The sequence below is a fragment of the Pelophylax lessonae genome, assembly GCF_965119305.1.
Source record: "Pelophylax lessonae genome assembly, chromosome: 5".
In the NCBI taxonomy this organism is placed as follows: Eukaryota; Metazoa; Chordata; class Amphibia; order Anura; family Ranidae; genus Pelophylax; species Pelophylax lessonae.
The window spans coordinates 506,083,876-506,105,921 of NC_138772.1; the positions used below are offsets into that span (position 1 = coordinate 506,083,876).

Here is a 22,046-nt window from a genome sequence, read left to right on the forward strand (position 1 = left end):
ATAAAGCATAAATTACATATATATTTCATTACAACCAATCACACTTTTGAAAGCCCTGGAACACCAGGACAATGGAAACCCCACAAAATGACCCAATTTTGGAAAGCAAATACCCCAACACATAATATAGTAGGCATGGGCTGCAGATAGGTACTCAGGTACTCTGATGTGCTTCAGAGAGGTACTTGGGTATTCTGATGGGCTAGAGACAGGTACTCGGGTAATCTGATGGGCTGCAGATAGGTACTCGGGCACTCTGGGCTGGAGACAGGTACTCGGGTACTCTGGGCTGCAGAGAGGTATTCGGGTACTCTGATGGGCTGGAGACAGGTACTCGGATACTTTGATGGGCAGAAGACAGGTACTCAGGTACTCTTTTGGGCTGCAGATAGGTACTCAGATACCCTGATGGGCTGGAGACAGGTACTCAGGTATTCTGATGGGCTGCAGATAGGTACTCTGAAGGGCTGGAGACAGGTACTCGGGTACTCTGATGACAGGTACCCGGGTACTCTGATGGGCTGGTGACAGGTACTTGGGTACGCTGATGACATGTTCTCGGGTACTCTGATGGGCTGCAGCGAGGTACTTGGGTACTCTGATGGGCTGCAGAGAGGTACCCGGGTACTCTGGGCTGGAGACAGGTACTTGGGTACTCTGATGGGATACAGAGAGGTACTCGGGTACTCTGATGGTCTGGTGACGGGTACTCTGATGACGGGTACTCTGATGACAGGTACTCGGGTACTCCGATGACAGGTACTTGGGTAATCTGATGACAGGTACTCGGGTAATCTAATGACAGGTACTCAAATTACCTAAGTACCTGTCATCAGAGTACCCGAGTACCTGTCACCAGCCCATCAAAGTACCCGAGTACCTGTCATCAGAGTACCCGAGTACCTGTCATCAGAGTACCCGAGTACCTGTCATCAGAGTACCCGAATACCTGTCACCAGCCCATCAGAGTCCCCGAGTACCTGTCACCAGCCCATCAGAGTACCCGAGTACCTGTCATCAGAGTACCTGATGGGCTGGGGACAGGTACTCGGGTACTTTGATGGGCTGGTGACAGGTACTCTTTATTGGGGGGGCAATCCGTGTGTTTTGGGGTAGACTGTAATCGGTAACTAGCTGTTACCGCAATCTCCTCCTCACACATCAGCTTTAAATAGTGTGGGGAGTGGACTTAGCCCCTGAACCATGATTGGCTAAACATTGTGCTGTGATTGGCCAAAGCATACAGGCCATGAGCATGCTTTGGACAATCATCAGATCATCAGTAATTTATTCACTGCACTAGCGCAGTGCATTATGGAGCGTTCATCGGCGGGCGAACTTCCCGCCGAGCGCCCCATTTGTTCGTGTCGAATTTACATTTGACTCAAACTCGAAGCTCATCCCTAATGGACATAAAAAAACTCCCACATACATTACAATGTTTAATAATAATTAAAGCGGTATTGCACCCATAACCAAAAATGTCATGTAATGTAGCTACATTAGTTTTCTTTTTTAGGCTTTTTCCCTCTGTTTTTTACCTGGTGATCTGGCCAGTAATATACCTCCTGTATTAGAGTGCCTCCACTCTGGATAAAGGAGCACAGGGGCACAGCAGACAGCAGCACTGTCAGTCTATGGGGAGGGGATTGTTAGATATACTTGCAGATTTGGATACAAATTGAAGCCAAACTCCACATTACACTGCATTTAAACAGTTACTGTGACCCATTCCCTGTCTGATCTTAGGGATAGCATACACACTTTCTGAGCAATATTGCCAGTTGACAAAACCTTTTTCTTTTGAAATACATTTGTTGTTTTTCTTAGCTGGTCTAATGCTTTACCAACCCCTGCCACAATGCACGGCCAGGAAGGTGCCAGAACTACTTCCTGTTACAGCCTTGCAACTTAATTTGTGACCTGCCTTCCCATTTAACTCTAAATCATCACAACACTTAAAATACTTGTTGCAGGCTTCTTGACTCACTGACTTGTAGAAAGTATCACATTCAGTGGGTCAGGATAAGTGCCAGGCAACCGGCATTTTTATAAGAAGGTGCAAAAACTGTCATCCCTGTCATGGTGGGTTTATTTATTGTCCCCGGCAACTGAGTTTTAAACTTTACTCCCTATAATTTCTACAAAGAAAAATGTATCAAATGTAGATGAAGGTTCTAAATCCAATTCTTTTTTTTTTATTGCAGATGTACACAGTATTAACCGCAGATGCAGCTCACGTGGCAGGCCTGCCCCAGTGAGCGAGACTCGACATGAAATCCATATCGAGACTCCACCACCATGTGAAGTCCACGTTGAGACTTTACCACCATGTGAAGTCCACATTGAGACTTTACCACCATGTGAAGTCCACATTGAGACTTTACCACCATGTGAAGTCCACATTGAGACTTTACCACCATGTGAAGTCCACATTGAGACTTTACCACCATGTGAAGTCCACGTTGAGACTTTACCACCATGTGAAGTCCACATTGAGACTTTACCACCATGTGAAGTCCACATTGAGACTTTACCACCATGTGAAGTCCACGTTGAGACTTTACCACCATGTGAAGTCCACATTGAGACTTTACCAACATGTGAAGTCCATATTGAGACTTTACCACCATGTGAAGTCCACATTGAGACTTTACCAACATGTGAAGTCCATATTGAGACGCCACCAAAAAATGACCGTCAGTGCCCCAGCACTAAGGAGATCATCCCAATGACATTTGATGACTTCAGATTCCATAGCCTTCTCGGAGAGGGGAGTTTCGGAAAGGTAGGTGGTCAGATATTTTCTCTGATTTAAAATGTTCAGATATAGATCTAAACCCTTGTCTGGCTTTATCGCTATCCAGGGCTACATCTCCCCTCACTTTCTGTCCTGCTGACAATGGTTTCACCAGACAGGAAGTGATGGAATTACTGCAACAAGGACACAGACAGACAGGGTTGCTGTTAGAAATCATGAGGCCCCGTACAGCCCACCCGATGGGTCCCGAGGTCCCCCGACCCCGCCCTTGACCCAACCCCACCCCAAAAGCTGAGGGGGGGGGCATATGGTGCAGCAGCTGTGGACGTGATCGGGTGGCTTTAGAGCTGCTCCTATCACTTCCACATGAATTCTGAGTTTCCTTTACAAATATACAGTACACACACTCCTGGCTGCTGACACTTTTACAAGCGCCAGGTGTTTTCTGGCAAAAGGCTGCTGCCAGGAGGAGGAGCGTTATTAACCAGCTCTGGATCGGAAGATTTTCCCCCTAATGACCAGGTCATTTTTTGTGATTCGGCACTGCGTTACTTTAAAATAAAATTGCGCGGTCCTGCAACGCTGTACCCAAAAAAAGTGGATGTCCTTTTTTTCCCATAAATAGCGCTTTCTTTTGGTGGCATTTAGTCGCCTGTGCGATTTTTATTTTTTGCGCTATAAACAAAAAACGAGCAACAATTCTGAAAAAAAAAAAAAACAATATTTTTCACTTTCTGCTATATAACATTCCCCCCCCCCCCCCAAAAAAAAATGTAAAAATCACATTTTTTCATAATTTTAGGCAAATTTGTATTCTGCTACATATTTTTGGTTAAAAAAATCCCAATAAGCGTATTTTGATTGGTTTACACACAAGTTATCGCATCTACAAACTAGGGGAAAAACTTATGTCATTTTTATTTATTTATTTATTTATTTTTTACTAGTAATGGCAGCAATCTGCGATTTTTAGCGGGATTGCGACATTGTGGCGAACAGATCGGACCCCTAACTGACACTTTTGGGGGGACCCATGACATTACTACAGTAATCAGTGCTAAAAATATACACTGTTACTAGATAATGACACTGGAAGGAAAGGGCTTAACCCAGGAGCAATCAAAGGGTTAAGTGTGAGCCTAGGGGGTGTTTTCTAACTGTGGGGGGGGGGGGCTTGTAAAATCAATACAGAGACCTGTGATTCTAAATAGGAGGAACACAGGAGCTCTGCATTGATTACTGAGAGAACAACGGTCTGCTGTGTTTTCAACAGCAGACTGCTGTTCTCTCTTCACGGGGAGCGATTGCGGGTGCCTGGCGGCAATCGCGGCCCCGTGGATCGGCTTTCCTGCTGGCGAGTGGGCGTGCGCACCCAGGATCGCTCCCGTGGACCGCCGTACAGTGATTCGCGGAAACCTGCTGACCTGCTGCCATATAACTGCAGCGGCTGGTCGGCAAGTGATTTAAACATCCTGTGTGCATGAGGTCCTATAGCAGAAGGATAATCATTCACACAGCACAGCCAGGTGCTCTATGGCTCTGTGTGTCACCTGGCTGTTAGGTGTGACATTGCTGTGGCTGTACTGTGTTGCAATCTGTAACACACAGGACACAAATTCACAGCACTCAACAGCCAGGTGACAAGCTTTGACAGAGCTGTGTGAATGATTATCCTAATGCTGAAGATTATGAGGCACTGTGAGGATTTGAATGATTCTACTAAGATTAGAACGTGTAATAAGTGTATGTGTAATACCTCAATTTACTGTGTGCTGCCCAGTGCCTGCTGCACTACCCTCTGCCACCACCAGGATTCCTTTCACCGTTCTCTCCCTGTCAGCATCCTCACATCAGTTCTGAGAGGGCGGAGCAGGTAAAAATCACTGTACAGATCACTGCGCCAAGCACCAGTGAAGGAGAACAACAGGAACTCCAGAGCATGCAGTTGGGGTGTACCTCTGCCTGAAAATGAAAAAATAGTCCCTCCTCAGCTCCCACCTCCTGAGCCCCTCTGCTAACCTAATGGAGCCCAGAAAAATATATTTATACACCCCCTATACAAGTAGGAGCGGGGGTGTAATTTATTGAGCCCTGTTTTTTTGTTTGGAAGTAATTCACACTAAAGCTGCCTGGGCCCCTCTGATCAGCTGATAGAGCCTGGGCCCGGTACAACAGGGCTGGTTGTACTGCCTTATCAGCGACCCTGCATGCGTTTGCTCAGCGGAGAGATCCCCTGCTGAGCAAGCAGATTCTGCTAATGGGTGTGTGTGAGACGGTGTGTGTGTGTGTGTGTGAGATTGTGTGTGTGAGATTGTGTGTGTGTGAGACGAGGTGTGTGTGTGTGAGATTGTGTGTGTGTGTGTGTGTGACAGTGTGTGTGTGAGACGGTGTGTGTGTGTGTGAGATTGTGTGTGTGTGTGAGACGAGGTGTGTGTGTGTGAGATTGTGTGTGTGTGTGACGGTGTGTGTGTGTGTGTGTGTGTGTGAGATTGTGTGTGTGAGATTGTGTGTGTGTGTGTGTGTGACAGTGTGTGTGTGAGACGGTGTGTGTGTGTGTGAGATTGTGTGTGTGTGTGAGAGGAGGTGTGTGTGTGTGAGATTGTGTGTGTGTGTGTGTGTGTGAGATTGTGTGTGTGTGTGAGATTGTGTGTGTGAGATTGTGTGTGTGTGTGTGTGTGACAGTGTGTGTGTGTGAGATAGTGTGTGACAGTGTGTGTGTGTGTGTGAGACGGTGTGTGTGTGTGTGTGTGACAGTGTGTGTGTGTGACAGTGTGTGTGTGAGACGGTGTGTGTGTGTGTGTGTGACAGGGTGTGTGTGTGTGTGAGATGGTGTGTGTGTGTGTGTGACAGTGTGTGTGTGTGTGTGTGAGATGGTGTGTGTGACAGTGTGTGTGTGTGTGTGTGTGTGTGTGTGTGTGTGTGTGTGTGTCTGAGACGGTGTGTGTGTGTGTGTGACAGTGTGTGTGTGTGAGATGGTGTGTGTGACAGTATGTGTGTGTGTGTGTGTGTGTGTGTGTGTGTGTGTGTGTGTGTGTGTGAGACGGTGTGTGTGTGTGTGTGACAGTGTGTGTGTGTGTGTGTGAGACGGTGTGTGTGACAGTATGTGTGTGTGTGTGTGTGACAGTGTGTGTGTGAGACGCTGTGTGTGTGAGATAGTGTGTGACAGTGTGTGTGTGAGACGGTGTGTGTATGTGTGACAGTGTGTGTGTGACTGTGTGTGTGACAGTTTGTGTGTGTGAGACGGTGTGTGTGACTGTGTGTGTGACGGTGTGTGTGTGTGTGACTGTGTGTGTGACAGTTTGTGTGTGTGAGACGGAGTGTGTGTGTGTGTGACGGTGTGTGTGTGACAGTGTGTGTGTGTGTGAGACGGTGTGTGTGTGTGACAGTGTGTGTGACAGTTTGTGTGTGTGGGGTTGCTTGGGGGTTATAAAGGCTTGCTGGGCATGTGGAGGCATACTGGGGGATAAAGAGGATTCTAGGAGGAGTGTGGGGGGTATGGAGGATGCTGGGAGGTGCAGAGGTGTGTGTAGTAGGTGCAGCAGTGTACTGGGGGGGGGGGGGGTACCGAGGTGTGCTAGGGGCAGGGCTGCTGATAAAAACCACGGGGCCCAATCCAGGCTACCTGACAGGGCCCTCCCCTCAAAAAAAATATTAAAGCTATAAAAATACAATGAAATCATTATTAGCAGACACACATACAACATAACTCACAGAATTCCTGCTAAATCTAGAAGATGAAACTGAGTTGATAAATAAATCTGTGTGTGGGGGAGGTGTTGGGCTCATGCACATGGGTCCTGTGGCCTGTACAGTGTGAATCAGGGGTTCATTTATGTGGCTTGAGCCACCTGGATCTGTATGAACACAGCTGCAGGTCCTAATCTGACAGGCAGAGGGGGGCAGGTGTACACCCCGAACACAGACAGTGTGCATTTGGGGGTCACTCACCTGCACACCTGTCCAATAAGGGCCTGCGGCTGTGTTCATACAGGTGCTACATTCCCCATAGAATGACAGGTGACTCCAGCCCAACCCCCTTCTTCACACAGCCAGAGTACCTGTATGAATGAGCCCCTAATTATAATTTTCTAACTTAAAAAACAGATCTCTCCAGCGGTGTACTGTCACTACTAAGAGGGATTCCATCTTCTCTTTGGGCTCCAGTCGTTTGGTCAAACTGTGATGATGTAACTCACACGCATGCGCACGTGGGTGTCGTGGTCACAGCACAGCTCTCTCAATGGATGGTATGTCAACATGCGCTGGTGCTATCACCGGCTGCTACGTTTAGGAGATTTTCACTGAACCTACATGTAAGCCCTATTATAGGCTCACCTGTAGATACAAGATAAAAAATTGAGTTTACTACTGCCAGATCAGTTAGTAAATGGTTACATAGAAGGCGTTGATACATGGATGCAGAGGGAACTGTCAGTGAAGGGGAGAAGAAGCATGGATCAGGAAGCAGTCTGGAGGAGAGGAGTGGGAAGTCCAGCAACATAAAGCTCACTAAACTGCACTGGGACAAGATAACAGGCAGCTATGGAACCTGTGTAACAGCAAATTCTTCACCCCATGGGAATGCAGCTGATCAGCTGTGACTGTGTCAGGAAGACAGAGAAAAGGGGAAGAGAGATGAATAAAACATACAGGCTGGGACAAGGAGTATAGGAAGAACTGCAGGGAGAGAAACAAATTTGCAGAGATAACAAACTCAGGAGCAGAACTAACATTAGAGCTAGGGGGGGGGGGGCACACAGGGAGGGGGATTAGTGAGGGACAACTGCCTCTTTCCCAGCAGATAAAAGCTGGCAGCAGGGAGAGGGGGAGAGATCAGCTTTCAGGTGCTGGAGGAATATTTCTGTAAATGTTATTCATCATTAATCCCCCTCCCTGTGTGGGCCCCCCTGTTTGCTTGGCCCCCTACAAGAGGGCTGGTGGTCCCCCCCTATCAGCGGCCCTGCAGACAGATATCCCCTCCCTCTATTCTACTAAAGAAAAGTATTTGAATTTCTGTCTGTGTGGCTGTTGCAAAGCTGGACATACACTTTAAAGCCCAAAACTTTGTTTTTATTTTTTTCAGATAAATCCATTCTAGGTGCATTAACACAAAAGGCGTTTAGAGTTATTTTTTTCTTTAGCAGCTAAGTGGAAAAGCCTGTCGCTTGCCAGCATGTTACAGAGCAGAGCCTCTTGGGAAGCAGTGGTCTCTCTACAGTGGTTCAGCACGCCCTCTGATGAGTCAGAGCTAGAGCTCTTCAACCATCAAAGCTCAGATTCTAAGCTTATTGGAGAGCTCTGGGCTCTGATTCAGAAAGACGTGCCAAAGCTCTGTAGGGGGACCACTGCATCTGCAGTGATTTAGCTGATTTAATCTCAACGTTTAATTAGGCGTCCAACTTTTAATAACAGAGAGCCCCCGTTCACACTGGGGCGACCTGTCAGGCGACCTGGTCGCCTGACAGGTCGCCGTAGGTCGCCTTCCGTAGAGAAGCTGCGGACCCGTTCTAATAGGAGCGACACAAGTCGCTCCGACTTAGAAAAAGGGTCCGGAGCATCTTTGGGGCGACCCGGAGCGATCTGCATAGACTTCAATGTTATGAAGTCCTTGCCGGCCGCTCCGAGGTCGCGGTGCGAGCAGCGCGCCGCGACCTATGAGGTCACCCGGCAAAGTAGCTTCGCCCCAGTGTGAACGGGGCCAGAAGGAATCAGGGTGGTGAAACTTAGTATCAAGAACAACAACTTCTTTATGAAGGAATGAGTTGTAGTGAAATGGTATGATCCAACCTTTCTTGGTGGATTATTCATTGACTTATATCTTCAGCCAGGAGTGAGAGAAGGTCTCAGAATTTCAGCTGTTCCACCATTGTAGACCCTGTGATGGGAAAAATGAAAATATTGTGATTCTACCATTACTGTGGACCCAAAAATAAAGTATTAAATTGCAATGAACTAAAAATGCTAAATGCTAAAATGTTTTCCCTTTGTTCCCTACAGGTGGTTTTGGCATCACACACCTCTACTGATGAACCGCTGGCGGTCAAAATCATGATCAAGAACAGCGAAGACTACAAAGATGCCCTCAACGAGAGTTACATACTGAAGGAAGTTTCTACCAGCCCATTCTGCATTCGTGCATACGGTACCTTCCAGACAAAGGTAAGTGACTCTACCTTCTATGTATTTTGTGGAAGAGGTTGGTGTTAAATGGTTATCCTCTCAGAATACCACTGTAAGTGACACCTACCTTTCTCACAATCTACCCAAAGCTGTATAGTGATTGAAATAGCAAATAATTTCTATAACCTGAATCTTTTTTTCCTCTGCACAGGATCTCTTATTCTTCGTCATGGAATACCTGAGTGGTGGAGACCTGGAGAACTTCATAAAGGAAAGGGCACCATTAACTATTGAGATGATAAGGTAAGTCACTGGGGTAATATAATAATAGGAATTGGGGTATAACATAGTACTGTATATAGAGTACACCATTGTGTAGCCTTGTTCCAGATATGAGATAGATAAGACAATGGGGTACCATGACAATAGGGATGGAGGTAGAATATAGTACTGTACATAAATCAAATGACATACAGGATTTTCCAAGATATAAGTTAGGTAAGACAATAGGATACCATCATAATAGGGATAGAGGTAGAACATAGTACTGTACATAGATAACATCAAAGTGTAGGCTTGATCTAGATACGAGATCGTGGCAGGGTGGTCTGACTTTCAGTACACCTGTCCTACCAAAGCTATGCCCATACAGTAAACCCCCCTCCATTGCGGGGGTTACGTTCCGGACCCAGCCGCGAAAAGTAAAATTCCGCGAAATAGAAAAACCCTATTAAAATGCATTGTAGGCATGTTTATTTTACTGTCACTGTACATGTAGAAGCATTTTATGGTCTTTAAACACACTTTTAAAACAATAGAAACTCATTTAAACACATAAAAGATACTAAGAGACATAGCAAGAGCTATGGAAAACACAAAAATATTTCATTTTTAATGATTTATATAGTAAAATAACATTACAAAAAAAAACGTGAATTACCGGGACCGCAAAAACTGAACCGCGATGGAGCGGGGGATTACTGTACATGTACAATTCGCACACTGAGCAGACCTCCCAGGCACCAGACATTTCATAGCAAACTTCTAGTGAAAATGATTCTGGACAATAAAGTTGGTTTACAAATGTAAAACTTTTTTTGTAGTTTTCGATGAAGCAGGGAAGCTTTTTTTATTGCTTTCTATTTAGGCCTTACATACACTTTAAGAGAGACCGTACAATTTATTTCAGTCATATCTGAACACTTTTACTATCACAAAAAAAAAAACAATTTGTAAGAACTCACAAAGCATTTTTGTTAAATATTCATCAGAGATGTCAAATAACCCTATAAAACACATCTATTTATTGTGCTAAATTTTGCCATTATCATATTTTCTTTCAACACTATTTCGTTATTGCGAGTGTTTATTTTCTGGCTAAGATTACCATAAAAAAATGCTTTATATTAATCTTTTCTATCTCTCCATCAGATTCCTTACTGCCGAGATCATTTGTGGCCTGCAGTCCTTTCATAACCAGGGGATTGTACATCGGGATATCAAACCAGAAAACATTCTGCTGGATAGCACTGGACATGTCAGGATCGCTGATTTTGGCGTATCAAAAACGGATGTGCATTCCTCTAATGCCCTGACATCCTATGCCGGAACTCCACACTACATGGCACCAGAAGTGAGTATTGGATCATTTTGTTTTGCCTTCTTCTTGTCAGTAAAGCAACCAGTAATGACCATTCTGATTTTTCTTATATTTCTACAGATCCATTCAGATATTCCATATGGATTTGCTGCTGACTATTTCTCCCTGGGAGTTATAGTCTATGAGATGGCGACTGGAAAATATCCATTCGCTTTCTCGGTAGCCGTCTCAGACACCAACTCGGACACCAACTCGGACACTGTCTCAGACACCGTCTCAGACACCGAATCGGACACTGCCTCAGGCAATGAATCAGACACTGCCTCAGGCAATGAATCGGACACTGCCTCAGGCAATGAATCTGACACTGTCTCAGACACCGAATCAGATACCGACTCAGGCACCGACTCAGGCACCGACTCAGGCACCGACTCAGGCTACCACTCGGACACCGACTCGGACACCGACTCGGACACCGACTCGGACACCGACTCGGACACCGACTCGGACACCAACTCGGACACTGTCTCAGACACCGTCTCAGAGACCGTCTCAGACACCGAATCGGACACTGCCTCAGGCAATGAATCGGACACTGCCTCAGGCAATGAATCGGACACTGTCTCAGGCAACAAATCTGACACTGTGTCAGGCAATGAATCAGGCACCGACTCAGGCACCGACTCAGGCACCGACTCAGACACCGACTCAGACACCGACTCAGACACCGACTCAGACACCGACAAGGTGCTCTTAGAGTCGATCTGCAACGATTTTCCAAGCTTCCCCGAGGATTTCAATATGGATCTCAAGGACCTCATAGAGAACAAAGTAAGTAAACACCATCTGTAACCAGCCAGAAAATGGCTATTTTATTAATATTTATTAAAGAAGAATTGCATAGTTATTGCCTTTGTACCAATGTTAACCTTTGTTTTGTATATTATTTCAGCTTCTTTGCAAATGCCCAAACGCAAGAGAGATGCATGTTAAAGATCTGCAAAGCCACCCATTTTTTAACGGCGTAGATTGGGTGAAACTGAGGGCTGGGGAAGTAAGCCCACCATTTGACATGGAGACAGTAAGTATATGAACCATACATTGGTCTTTCTATATTCTTCCAGCACCTGAGTGTGCATAACCATTTCAAATGGAAAGGCTATCATTGTACATATTCTTCAGTAATAATGTTTCTTCTCTTCACAGTTACCACTGATGGACCCGACGACAGAGTTGATGATAGAGGAAATCATAGATCCCAATGAAGAAGAACTAAAGCCTGAATTATCAGAAGAGGACCAGGAGCTTTATTGTGGCTTCTCTTTCACTAGCAGCAGATGGGGAGAAATACAAAGGCCATAGGTGCCATCAGCTCCCCCTACAAAAGTTGCAGGACCATAGATTTTTTTTTTCACACTATGGAAGAGATGCAAGGCATGTGACTAGCCTGACACCAAGGACATCCTGTGGGGTTTGTTGCCCCCTACCCCCTTTATCTATACCCCTGGTGTGTTGGAACAGCTATAGGTGGAGGTTGGAGGCTGGAACTTTTCAGTCAGTTTGCAGCGTGTAGTGATAAGGCTAGCCAGTGTGCAGTGTGGTGATAGGCTAGTCAGTGTGCAGTGTGTAGTGATAGGGTAGTCAGTGTGTAGTGATAGGGTAGCTAGTGTGCAGTGTGTAATGATAGGGTAGTCAGTGTGTAGTGATAGGGTAGTCAGTGTGTAGTGATAGGGTAGTCAGTGTGTAGTGATAGGGTAGTCAGTGTGTAGGGATAGGGTAGTCAGTGTGTAGGGATAGGGTAGTCAGTGTGTAGTCAGTGTGTGGTGTGTAGTGATAGGGTAGTCAGTGTGCAGTGTGTAGTGATAGGGTAGTAAGTGTGCAGTATGTAGTGATAAGGCAGTTGGTGTGTAGTGTGTAGTGATAGGGTAGTCAGTGTGTAGTGATAGGGTAGTCAGTGTGTGGTGTGTAGTGATAGGGTAGTCAGTGTGTGGTGTGTAGTGATAGTGCAGTCAGTGTGCAATGTGTAGTGATAGGGTAGTCAGTGTGTAGTGTGTAGTTATAAGGCAGTCAGTGAGTAGTGTGTAGTGAAGTGATAGGGTAGTCAGTGTGTGGTGTGTAGTGATAAGGCAGTCAGTGTGCAGTGTGTAGTGATAGGGTAGTTGGTGTGCAGTGTGTAGTGATAGGGTAGTCAGTGTGCAGTATGTAGTGATAAGGCAGTCGGTGAGTAGTGTGTGGTGAGAGGCTAGTCAGTGTGCAGTGTGTAGTGATAGGGTAGTCAGTGTGTAGTGATAAGGTAGTCAGTGTGTATGGATAGGGTAGTCAGTGTGTTTTGAGAGGCTAGTCAGTGTGCAGTGTGTAGTGATAGGGTAGTCAGTGTGAAGTGATAAGGTAGTCAGTGTGAAGTGATAAGGTAGTCAGTGTGTAGTGATATGGTAGTCAGTGTGTAGTGATATGGTAGTCAGTGGGTAGTGATAAGGTAGTCAGTGTGTAGTGATAAGGTAGTCAGTGTGTAGTGATAAGGTAGTCAGTTTGTAGTGATAGGGTAGTCAGTGTGTAGTGATAAGTTAGTCAGTGTGTAGTGATAGGGTAGTCACTATGAAGTGATAGGGTAGTCAGTGTGTAGTGATGAAGCTGTCAGTGTGCAGTGTGTAGTGATAGGGCAGTCAGTGTGCAGTGTGTAGTGATAGGGTAGTCAGTGTGCAGTATGTAGTGATAAGGCAATCGGTGAATAGTTTGTAGGGATAGGGTAGTCAGTGTGTAGTTATAGAGTAGTCAGTGTGTTGGATCAGCTATAGGGAGATATTGGAGGCTGGTACTTTTTTTAGGCGTGTGTTGGACTGGCTATAAGGGGAGGTCGGAGGCCAGTGTTTTTTTTTCAGGTGTGTGTTGGACCAGTTAAAATTGGAGGTCGAAGGCTGGTACTTTTTTTTTTTAAAGGGTGTGTTGAACTTGCTATAAGGGGTGGTCAGAGGCTAGTGTTTTTTCAGATGTGTGTCGAATCAGCATGTTTTAGGCCAGCTATAGGGGAAGTTTGGAGGCTGGTATTTTTTTCAGGCGTGTGTTGGACTGGCTATAGGGGAGGCTGGAGGCCAGTTTTTTTTTCAGACGTGTGATGTTTCAGCTAAAAGGGGGGGTTGGAGGCTGGTAATTTCTTTTTTACAGGCATGTTTTGGATTAGCTACAGGGGGAGGTTGGAGGACTGTACTTTGTTTTAGGCGTGTGTTGGGCTGGCTATAAGGGGAGGTTGGAGGCCAGTATTTTTTTTTTCTTTTTGCCATTTGGCACTAGATGTGTGCAAACCAGCAATAATATATTGACTGGAATAATATGACATTACTCTCACAATAAATGGTAAAAATAATCCTTTCAAGTGCTAGTGACTTTCCAAACTTTATTAACACCATCTGTTGAATCATTATGAGCACCCAAGACTTAGAATAGATTATGCGAGGGGTCACTGTGATCAAGTTCAAGCCATAAAGTAGATCCACGCACTCTGCTGTGGGAGCGCTATGTAAGTTCACATATGGTTGCAAATATATGCAACAAAAACCTCTGTTTTATCAATATTTTTGCACTAGTTTAGCTGCTAAATATATTTATTGCCATGAATACTAGATACTGATTGGGAGCTGCTCCTTTGGTGCCATAATCCTAATATTGCATAACAAAAAGAAAATGGATGGTACAACAGAAGTTGTCCAAACATATATTGGCGGACTTTCAAGGCACACGCTGAGTAAGCACACTTATTACTTTAAAATAATTTACTTTTTATTAAGAAATTTTAAAAGAAACAAAAAAAAAAAACACTTTACAAGTATTGACATAAAAATAATTTCTTGTATGTTCAAAATTAGTATGTAAGCATTGTTGACAATAGGTGAGGGTTACAGTTGTTATACAAATCTGATAGGGTCAACGCGTTTCGCATTTACGCTTCCTCAGGACCTCAGATGATTGGGTAACCTCTTAATAAGACAAAACAAAAAGCATATCATACATTACTTTTTCACATACATACATATATATGCATATATTTGCAATAATATTTTATATACATAAACACTCATTGTATATGTGTGTATATCACTACATAGCCATAGAGAGCAATAGAAGAGCGGATAAACCCACCTCCCAGATGTGCAGTGCATCATACTGTTCGACCGGGGGCTAAGCTCGATGGAGGGGGGGCACCTCGGACCATAACCACCTAGATTGATAGATTATTAGGTAACATTTATATAGATTTCTTCGCTATTTTTGATTATTTTTTGAATATTCTTTGAAAGATTGATTTTAGCGTCTATTGTATGATACTCTATAGACAGAATCAAAATTACCTTGAGGTATATTTGATGGATATGGGAAGAGATAGGACGGCTGGGTAGAGGGTGATGCGTGGATCAGTTAAGCGTCTTATACCTAAATATAAACATTATGTTGATATTTATATTCTAATAGATTCTTCAATTCTGGTATAGTATGTGTTTTCTCCTTCTTTACCTCAGAGTATATGGGTGAACATATTAAATGTTATTCTGTGAGGTAGATATATCACATCATAAGGGAGAAATGGGGAAAGAAAAGGGGGGTAGGGAAGGGAATTAGAGGGAAAGAAAAAAGGAAAAAGGAAAAAATGGGGAGGGAGGAAAGGGACGGAAGAGGGGAAAGAAGGAGAGGGGGGGGGAAAGGAAGGGGGGGAGGGGGGATGAAGGGAGGAAAAAGGAAAGAAAGAGGGGAAGAGGGGGGGGGGAGAAGGGTAGGGAAAAGGAAGGGGGGTGAGTGAGGAATAGAAAATGGAAGGAAAGGTCAGGTAAGAAAAAGTAATGGGAGAGAAAACAAGGGAAAATAGATGGTGTGCATATATATAGTCACAGATATATGATGTAATTTAAATATACCTTATAGTGTTTAGTCTCTATATACTTCAAGGTTACAAAAGAGAGTATAAAAATATCAGTGCGGGTCCAAGGATTTAATTTACATCAAATCATAGAGCCAATATTCTTTTGGGAGGAAGAGAGGATTTTTTATACTTACAATTCACTTGTATTTTTATGCATCAAACATAAGGTGTCTTTGTTGTAGACAATCACTGATGGCTTGCTATTAAACAGAATTAAGCAGACCCGCATCCAGCTGGTAATAGTAAAAAGATCCCCTCATGCTAAGGATAGGAGATAGAGATATAAACTGTTGGTATTAACTATGCTAGTAGATGATACTATGTTCACCAATATGTTCTAAACGTCTTTCACATGGAAAGTTAATGTACTCACATGTTGCTTTATCCACACTCGTGTCCCAGCCGCCATATCCTATTCCCTGGTGGTTTAGTGGTATAAATAAGCCTCGCACACCGGCTGCTAATCAGCACAGGTGTTCGGCATCGGCCGCGGTGCACCGGATGTGCGTCATCGGTCGACGCCGGAAATGACGTTCGTCAGAACGTATCTCATGTCGGAAGTGGGAGGGGGCCACTGGAAGCGCAGGATGCTCACCAACAACCCGGAAGGGGTGGGTCATCGCCACCCTGTCGCCTCCCGATAGGCCCTCCCCAATCTCGACATGGTGCTGGAGTGTAACCAGAGGAGGTATCATAGACTGCTGGGAGGATGGGCATCCACATACTCAGAGCTATCACGGCCATATAGCGTCACACATATACATGTACAACAATATATAAACGAACTTTATTTGAACACTTAAATCATTTTCATTTGTATTTTTGCCATCTAGAGTTATAGATATTCTTTTATTCTTTTACATTTTTATATAATGAACTCTTTTGGGAATTTATCTTATTATGTCACCATTTGTATTTGGCAATAATTCAATTGGTGACGAATGAGACTGCTCATCTTATGAGCGTTTAGGCAGACACCTATTGAATCCTGGTTAGGTTATTATGCCAATATATGTGTGATGGATTCGATTTGACATCTCTCTCAGGGGGGGGGGGCTTCGACTTAAAGGAATATTTGGAAAATAATCTGAGTATTAGGTCCTACATCTATTATTGCAACTCTGACTGAACGGTAAAGTAGGCTATCATTGGAGGAGAGAAAGGGCGGATTTGTGTATACCCTATTCATAGCATGCTGACATCTTTTAGGGCATAGGCCTTTTTTTTTTTTTAGATCTAATGAACAGCCAGATAGATCTGGCCAAAACACCAGGAGACAATACACCAAACAAAGGCACATTGGATACATTTGTAATCAAACTAACTCAACCACCACTCATTTAGATGTGATAAATCTATCATCTTACACGTTGACACCAGCTGAAAGAGAAGTCCTCTCTCTCGGCCTTACGTTCTGCCCTACACAAGAGATAAATCATTTTGAACTTATAAAAGATTTGAACCTATTCGGGAGGAGATTAACATACAAATATATCTTCGACGAAGAAAGGAAAAAGAAGAAACAGGATCATATACTCAAGGAGCAGTGGAGGGACTTCAAGGTCCGTGACTTTAGGGCGCTGAAGGATCTCATGGACCTCCTTGAGGAAAATGAGGCCTTCGAAAGCTCCCAGGTCCCGGAGACCTTGCAGCCCCCCCCACCCTGTTTCACAATTCATAGATACACCCCAAACAACTGGATCTTCTTTAACACCGTCTTTACCTACCCCAACGGTACAAGAACTCTCGGCACATACAGTGAAAAAGAAATCTGATAAATTTCCATCTTTACATACAAATCCAAATATAGCAGCTTTCATTACCCAAGTAACAAAACAAATTGAGTTAATACAGACAGTACCCAACAACAATACGGACAACTTGAGTCCACAACGGAAAAAAGCATTAGTCTCCCTAAGTAACAACAACAAAATCATAGTCAAACCTGCCGATAAGGGGGGGAATGTGGTAGTGATGGACATAGAGCAATATAGGGTAATGTGCCTTACCATTCTAAACAACAGAGAATGGTATAAACCAATAACACAAGATCAAGTCAATACACTTCAAAAAGAATTTGCACAATTACTTTTAAGAGCCTATCAAAAAGGAGTGATAAATAAAGACACGTATCATGCGATTTTGGTTAAAAATCCAAAAACCCCAACGTTCTATGCCACACCTAAGACACACAAAAGCCTCACAGCCCCCCCAGGCAGACCTATAATATCTGGGATAGGATCCTATACTGAACCTCTCAGTCAATATATTGACATAATCTTGAGAGAACATGTTACATCGCTCCCATCCTATATCCAAGATACACCAGATTTATTGAAGAGACTGGAGGGACTATCTGTCCCACCTAATACCACACTAGTGGCGATAGATATCGAAGCCCTCTACAGCAGTATCCCCCATACAAAGGGCCTAGAAACGGTTAGGGAATTTTTGTTGGAACGCCCCCTTAAACATAGGGGACTAATCAATTTTGTCTTGGAGGGTCTTTTGTTTATACTGACTGGAAATGCCTTTGTCTTTGACCGCTCCCACTACCTCCAGGTGCAGGGGGTAGCGATGGGGACCTCCTGTGCCCCATCCTATGCCAACCTGTACCTGGGGGGGTGGGAGCGGACTCTCTTTTCTGACGACGGCGTTTCCTGTCACTTTCCGCACGTCCTCCTCTGGCTCCGCTACATAGACGATGTGTTTATGTTGTGGGCGGGGCCAGAGGAGGACCTGCGGAAATTTCTTAATGCTTTAAATACAAATCAATACAACCTCAAATTTACTCATCAAATAAATCACACATCCATACCCTTCTTAGATATAACTATATCTATTACTAATACCGGGAAAATCGAGACAACTTTATACCGTAAGCCAACGGCAGGTAACACTGTGTTACATGCACAAAGTTTCCACCCTAAACAATTGGTGAGAAGTATACCCTACTCCCAATATCTACGACTGCGACGCATATGCTCAAGCGAGGAGCAATTTAGAAAGGAGGCTGGTAACCTACGTAATAGATTGTTAGCAAGAGGCTATACAACCACCACATTACGCAAGGCTTTCAACAGAGCTTGCCAAAAAACTAGGGAAGAAATTCTATTCAATAAAAAAACTAAGAATATAGAAGAAAATGTTCGTATTGTCACCCCATATCACAAACAGCATCAAACAGTCCGAAATATTTTGCAACAACACTGGTATTTGCTCAAGAATGACAACATCTTGAGTAAATATCTAAAAGACTATCCAGAAATCACATACAAGAAGGCAAAATCAATTAGGGACCAAATAACTAAGAGTCACTTTGTGGACAAAAGGGTTATAGAAGAAGAAAATACAACGGGTACCTGGCGATGTGGTAGTTGTGACTTCTGCGAATGGATATACGAAAACCAATCTCTTTATTTACCTAATAACCAATTACATGCGATAAAACACTATGTGGATTGCCAAACTATAGGCATTGTATACATTATGTTCTGTGAGTGCGGCGCCTACTATATAGGTAAGACCAAGAGACAGTTTTGGCGCCGCATCAAAGAACATATAAGCTATGGCAAAAATAACCTCTTATCTACGCCCATTGGAAGACATCTTGGTGTCTACCACAAAAATAACATCAGAGTGGTTAAATTCGCCGCGCTCGAACGGATCCTAGAAAATCCAAGAGGCGGCGAGTTTGACAAAATTATACTCCAACGAGAGGCTAGATGGATCTATATCCTTAAGGCCACCACAAACCCAGGCCTCAATGAGGCCCTTAGTTTTAAACCTTTCCTTTGAATAAATGCAAAAGATTCGGCTGCTGTTTGTGATATCAGGCGACAATTTAGAAATCTAATTCAAAGTCTAACTCCCCAAATGACCCAGTTAGGCCTATGCCCTAAAAGATGTCAGCATGCTATGAATAGGGTATACACAAATCCGCCCTTTCTCTCCTCCAATGATAGCCTACTTTACCGTTCAGTCAGAGTTGCAATAATAGATGTAGGACCTAATACTCAGATTATTTTCCAAATATTCCTTTAAGTCGAAGCCCCCCCCCCCTGAGAGAGATGTCAAATCGAATCCATCACACATATATTGGCATAATAACCTAACCAGGATTCAATAGGTGTCTGCCTAAACGCTCATAAGATGAGCAGTCTCATTCGTCACCAATTGAATTATTGCCAAATACAAATGGTGACATAATAAGATAAATTCCCAAAAGAGTTCATTATATAAAAATGTAAAAGAATAAAAGAATATCTATAACTCTAGATGGCAAAAATACAAATGAAAATGATTTAAGTGTTCAAATAAAGTTCGTTTATATATTGTTGTACATGTATATGTGTGACGCTATATGGCCGTGATAGCTCTGAGTATGTGGATGCCCATCCTCCCAGCAGTCTATGATACCTCCTCTGGTTACACTCCAGCACCATGTCGAGATTGGGGAGGGCCTATCGGGAGGCGACAGGGTGGCGATGACCCACCCCTTCCGGGTTGTTGGTGAGCATCCTGCGCTTCCAGTGGCCCCCTCCCACTTCCGACATGAGATACGTTCTGACGAACGTCATTTCCGGCGTCGACCGATGACGCACATCCGGTGCACCGCGGCCGATGCCGAACACCTGTGCTGATTAGCAGCCGGTGTGCGAGGCTTATTTATACCACTAAACCACCAGGGAATAGGATATGGCGGCTGGGACACGAGTGTGGATAAAGCAACATGTGAGTACATTAACTTTCCATGTGAAAGACGTTTAGAACATATTGGTGAACATAGTATCATCTACTAGCATAGTTAATACCAACAGTTTATATCTCTATCTCCTATCCTTAGCATGAGGGGATCTTTTTACTATTACCAGCTGGATGCGGGTCTGCTTAATTCTGTTTAATAGCAAGCCATCAGTGATTGTCTACAACAAAGACACCTTATGTTTGATGCATAAAAATACAAGTGAATTGTAAGTATAAAAAATCCTCTCTTCCTCCCAAAAGAATATTGGCTCTATGATTTGATGTAAATTAAATCCTTGGACCCGCACTGATATTTTTATACTCTCTTTTGTAACCTTGAAGTATATAGAGACTAAACACTATAAGGTATATTTAAATTACATCATATATCTGTGACTATATATATGCACACCATCTATTTTCCCTTGTTTTCTCTCCCATTACTTTTTCTTACCTGACCTTTCCTTCCATTTTCTATTCCTCACTCACCCCCCTTCCTTTTCCCTACCCTTCTCTCCCCCCCCCTCTTCCCCTCTTTCTTTCCTTTTTCCTCCCTTCATCCCCCCTCCCCCCCCTTCCTTTCCCCCCCCCCTCTCCTTCTTTCCCCTCTTCCGTCCCTTTCCTCCCTCCCCATTTTTTCCTTTTTCCTTTTTTCTTTCCCTCTAATTCCCTTCCCTACCCCCCTTTTCTTTCCCCATTTCTCCCTTATGATGTGATATATCTACCTCACAGAATAACATTTAATATGTTCACCCATATACTCTGAGGTAAAGAAGGAGAAAACACATACTATACCAGAATTGAAGAATCTATTAGAATATAAATATCAACATAATGTTTATATTTAGGTATAAGACGCTTAACTGATCCACGCATCACCCTCTACCCAGCCGTCCTATCTCTTCCCATATCCATCAAATATACCTCAAGGTAATTTTGATTCTGTCTATAGAGTATCATACAATAGACGCTAAAATCAATCTTTCAAAGAATATTCAAAAAATAATCAAAAATAGCGAAGAAATCTATATAAATGTTACCTAATAATCTATCAATCTAGGTGGTTATGGTCCGAGGTGCCCCCCCTCCATCGAGCTTAGCCCCCGGTCGAACAGTATGATGCACTGCACATCTGGGAGGTGGGTTTATCCGCTCTTCTATTGCTCTCTATGGCTATGTAGTGATATACACACATATACAATGAGTGTTTATGTATATAAAATATTATTGCAAATATATGCATATATATGTATGTATGTGAAAAAGTAATGTATGATATACTTTTTGTTTTGTCTCATTAAGAGGTTACCCAATCATCTGAGGTCCTGAGGAAGCGTAAATGCGAAACGCGTTGACCCTATCAGATTTGTATAACAACTGTAACCCTCACCTATTGTCAACAATGCTTACATACTAATTTTGAACATACAAGAAATTATTTTTATGTCAATACTTGTAAAGTGTTTTTTTGTTTCTTTTAAAATTTCTTAATAAAAAGTAAATTATTTTAAAGTAATAAGTGTGCTTACTCAGCGTGTGCCTTGAAAGTCCGCCAATATATGTTTGGACAACTTCTGTTGTACCATCCATTTTCTTTTTGTATTGCCATGAATGTCTCAATTTAAAAATGACGTTAGAGTAGAGTTAGGGACCGCACTTTGCAGAGGGGCCTTGACGTGGCAGTGTGGCTTCACATATATTTGCAGATACACATACAATGTAAACCGGATACAAATTGTTGAAACAGTTTAGACTTGTTTTAGTTTTCTGGCTAGCTGGTAAGTATGCTAGGGAATTTTGTATTGTATTGTTCTGTGAACTGCCATACTGTACTTAACCACTTATGGACCGCCCGCCGCAGTTTTACGTTGGTACTTTGATGTTAAATACCGGGGTTATGGCAGCAGATA

The 22,046-nt window shown here is 43.5% G+C and overlaps 1 protein-coding gene and 1 long non-coding RNA gene across 2 annotated transcripts in view; one reads left to right on the top strand and one right to left on the bottom strand.

Moving 5' to 3' along the window:
- LOC309556979 overlaps window positions 1–22,046 on the bottom strand; it is a 462,428-nt gene that overhangs the window by 61,994 nt on the left and 378,388 nt on the right. The gene's annotated exons all lie outside the window — the stretch shown is intronic.
- Window positions 9,111–11,843, top strand: LOC309555645 (uncharacterized protein; the record flags this gene model as incomplete). Its single annotated transcript, XM_082257680.1, has 5 exons — window positions 9,111–9,184; window positions 10,313–10,514; window positions 10,602–11,312; window positions 11,434–11,562; window positions 11,688–11,843. 5 exons carry the CDS (start codon window positions 9,111–9,113, stop codon window positions 11,841–11,843), a joined length of 1,272 nt encoding a protein of 423 aa, XP_082113806.1.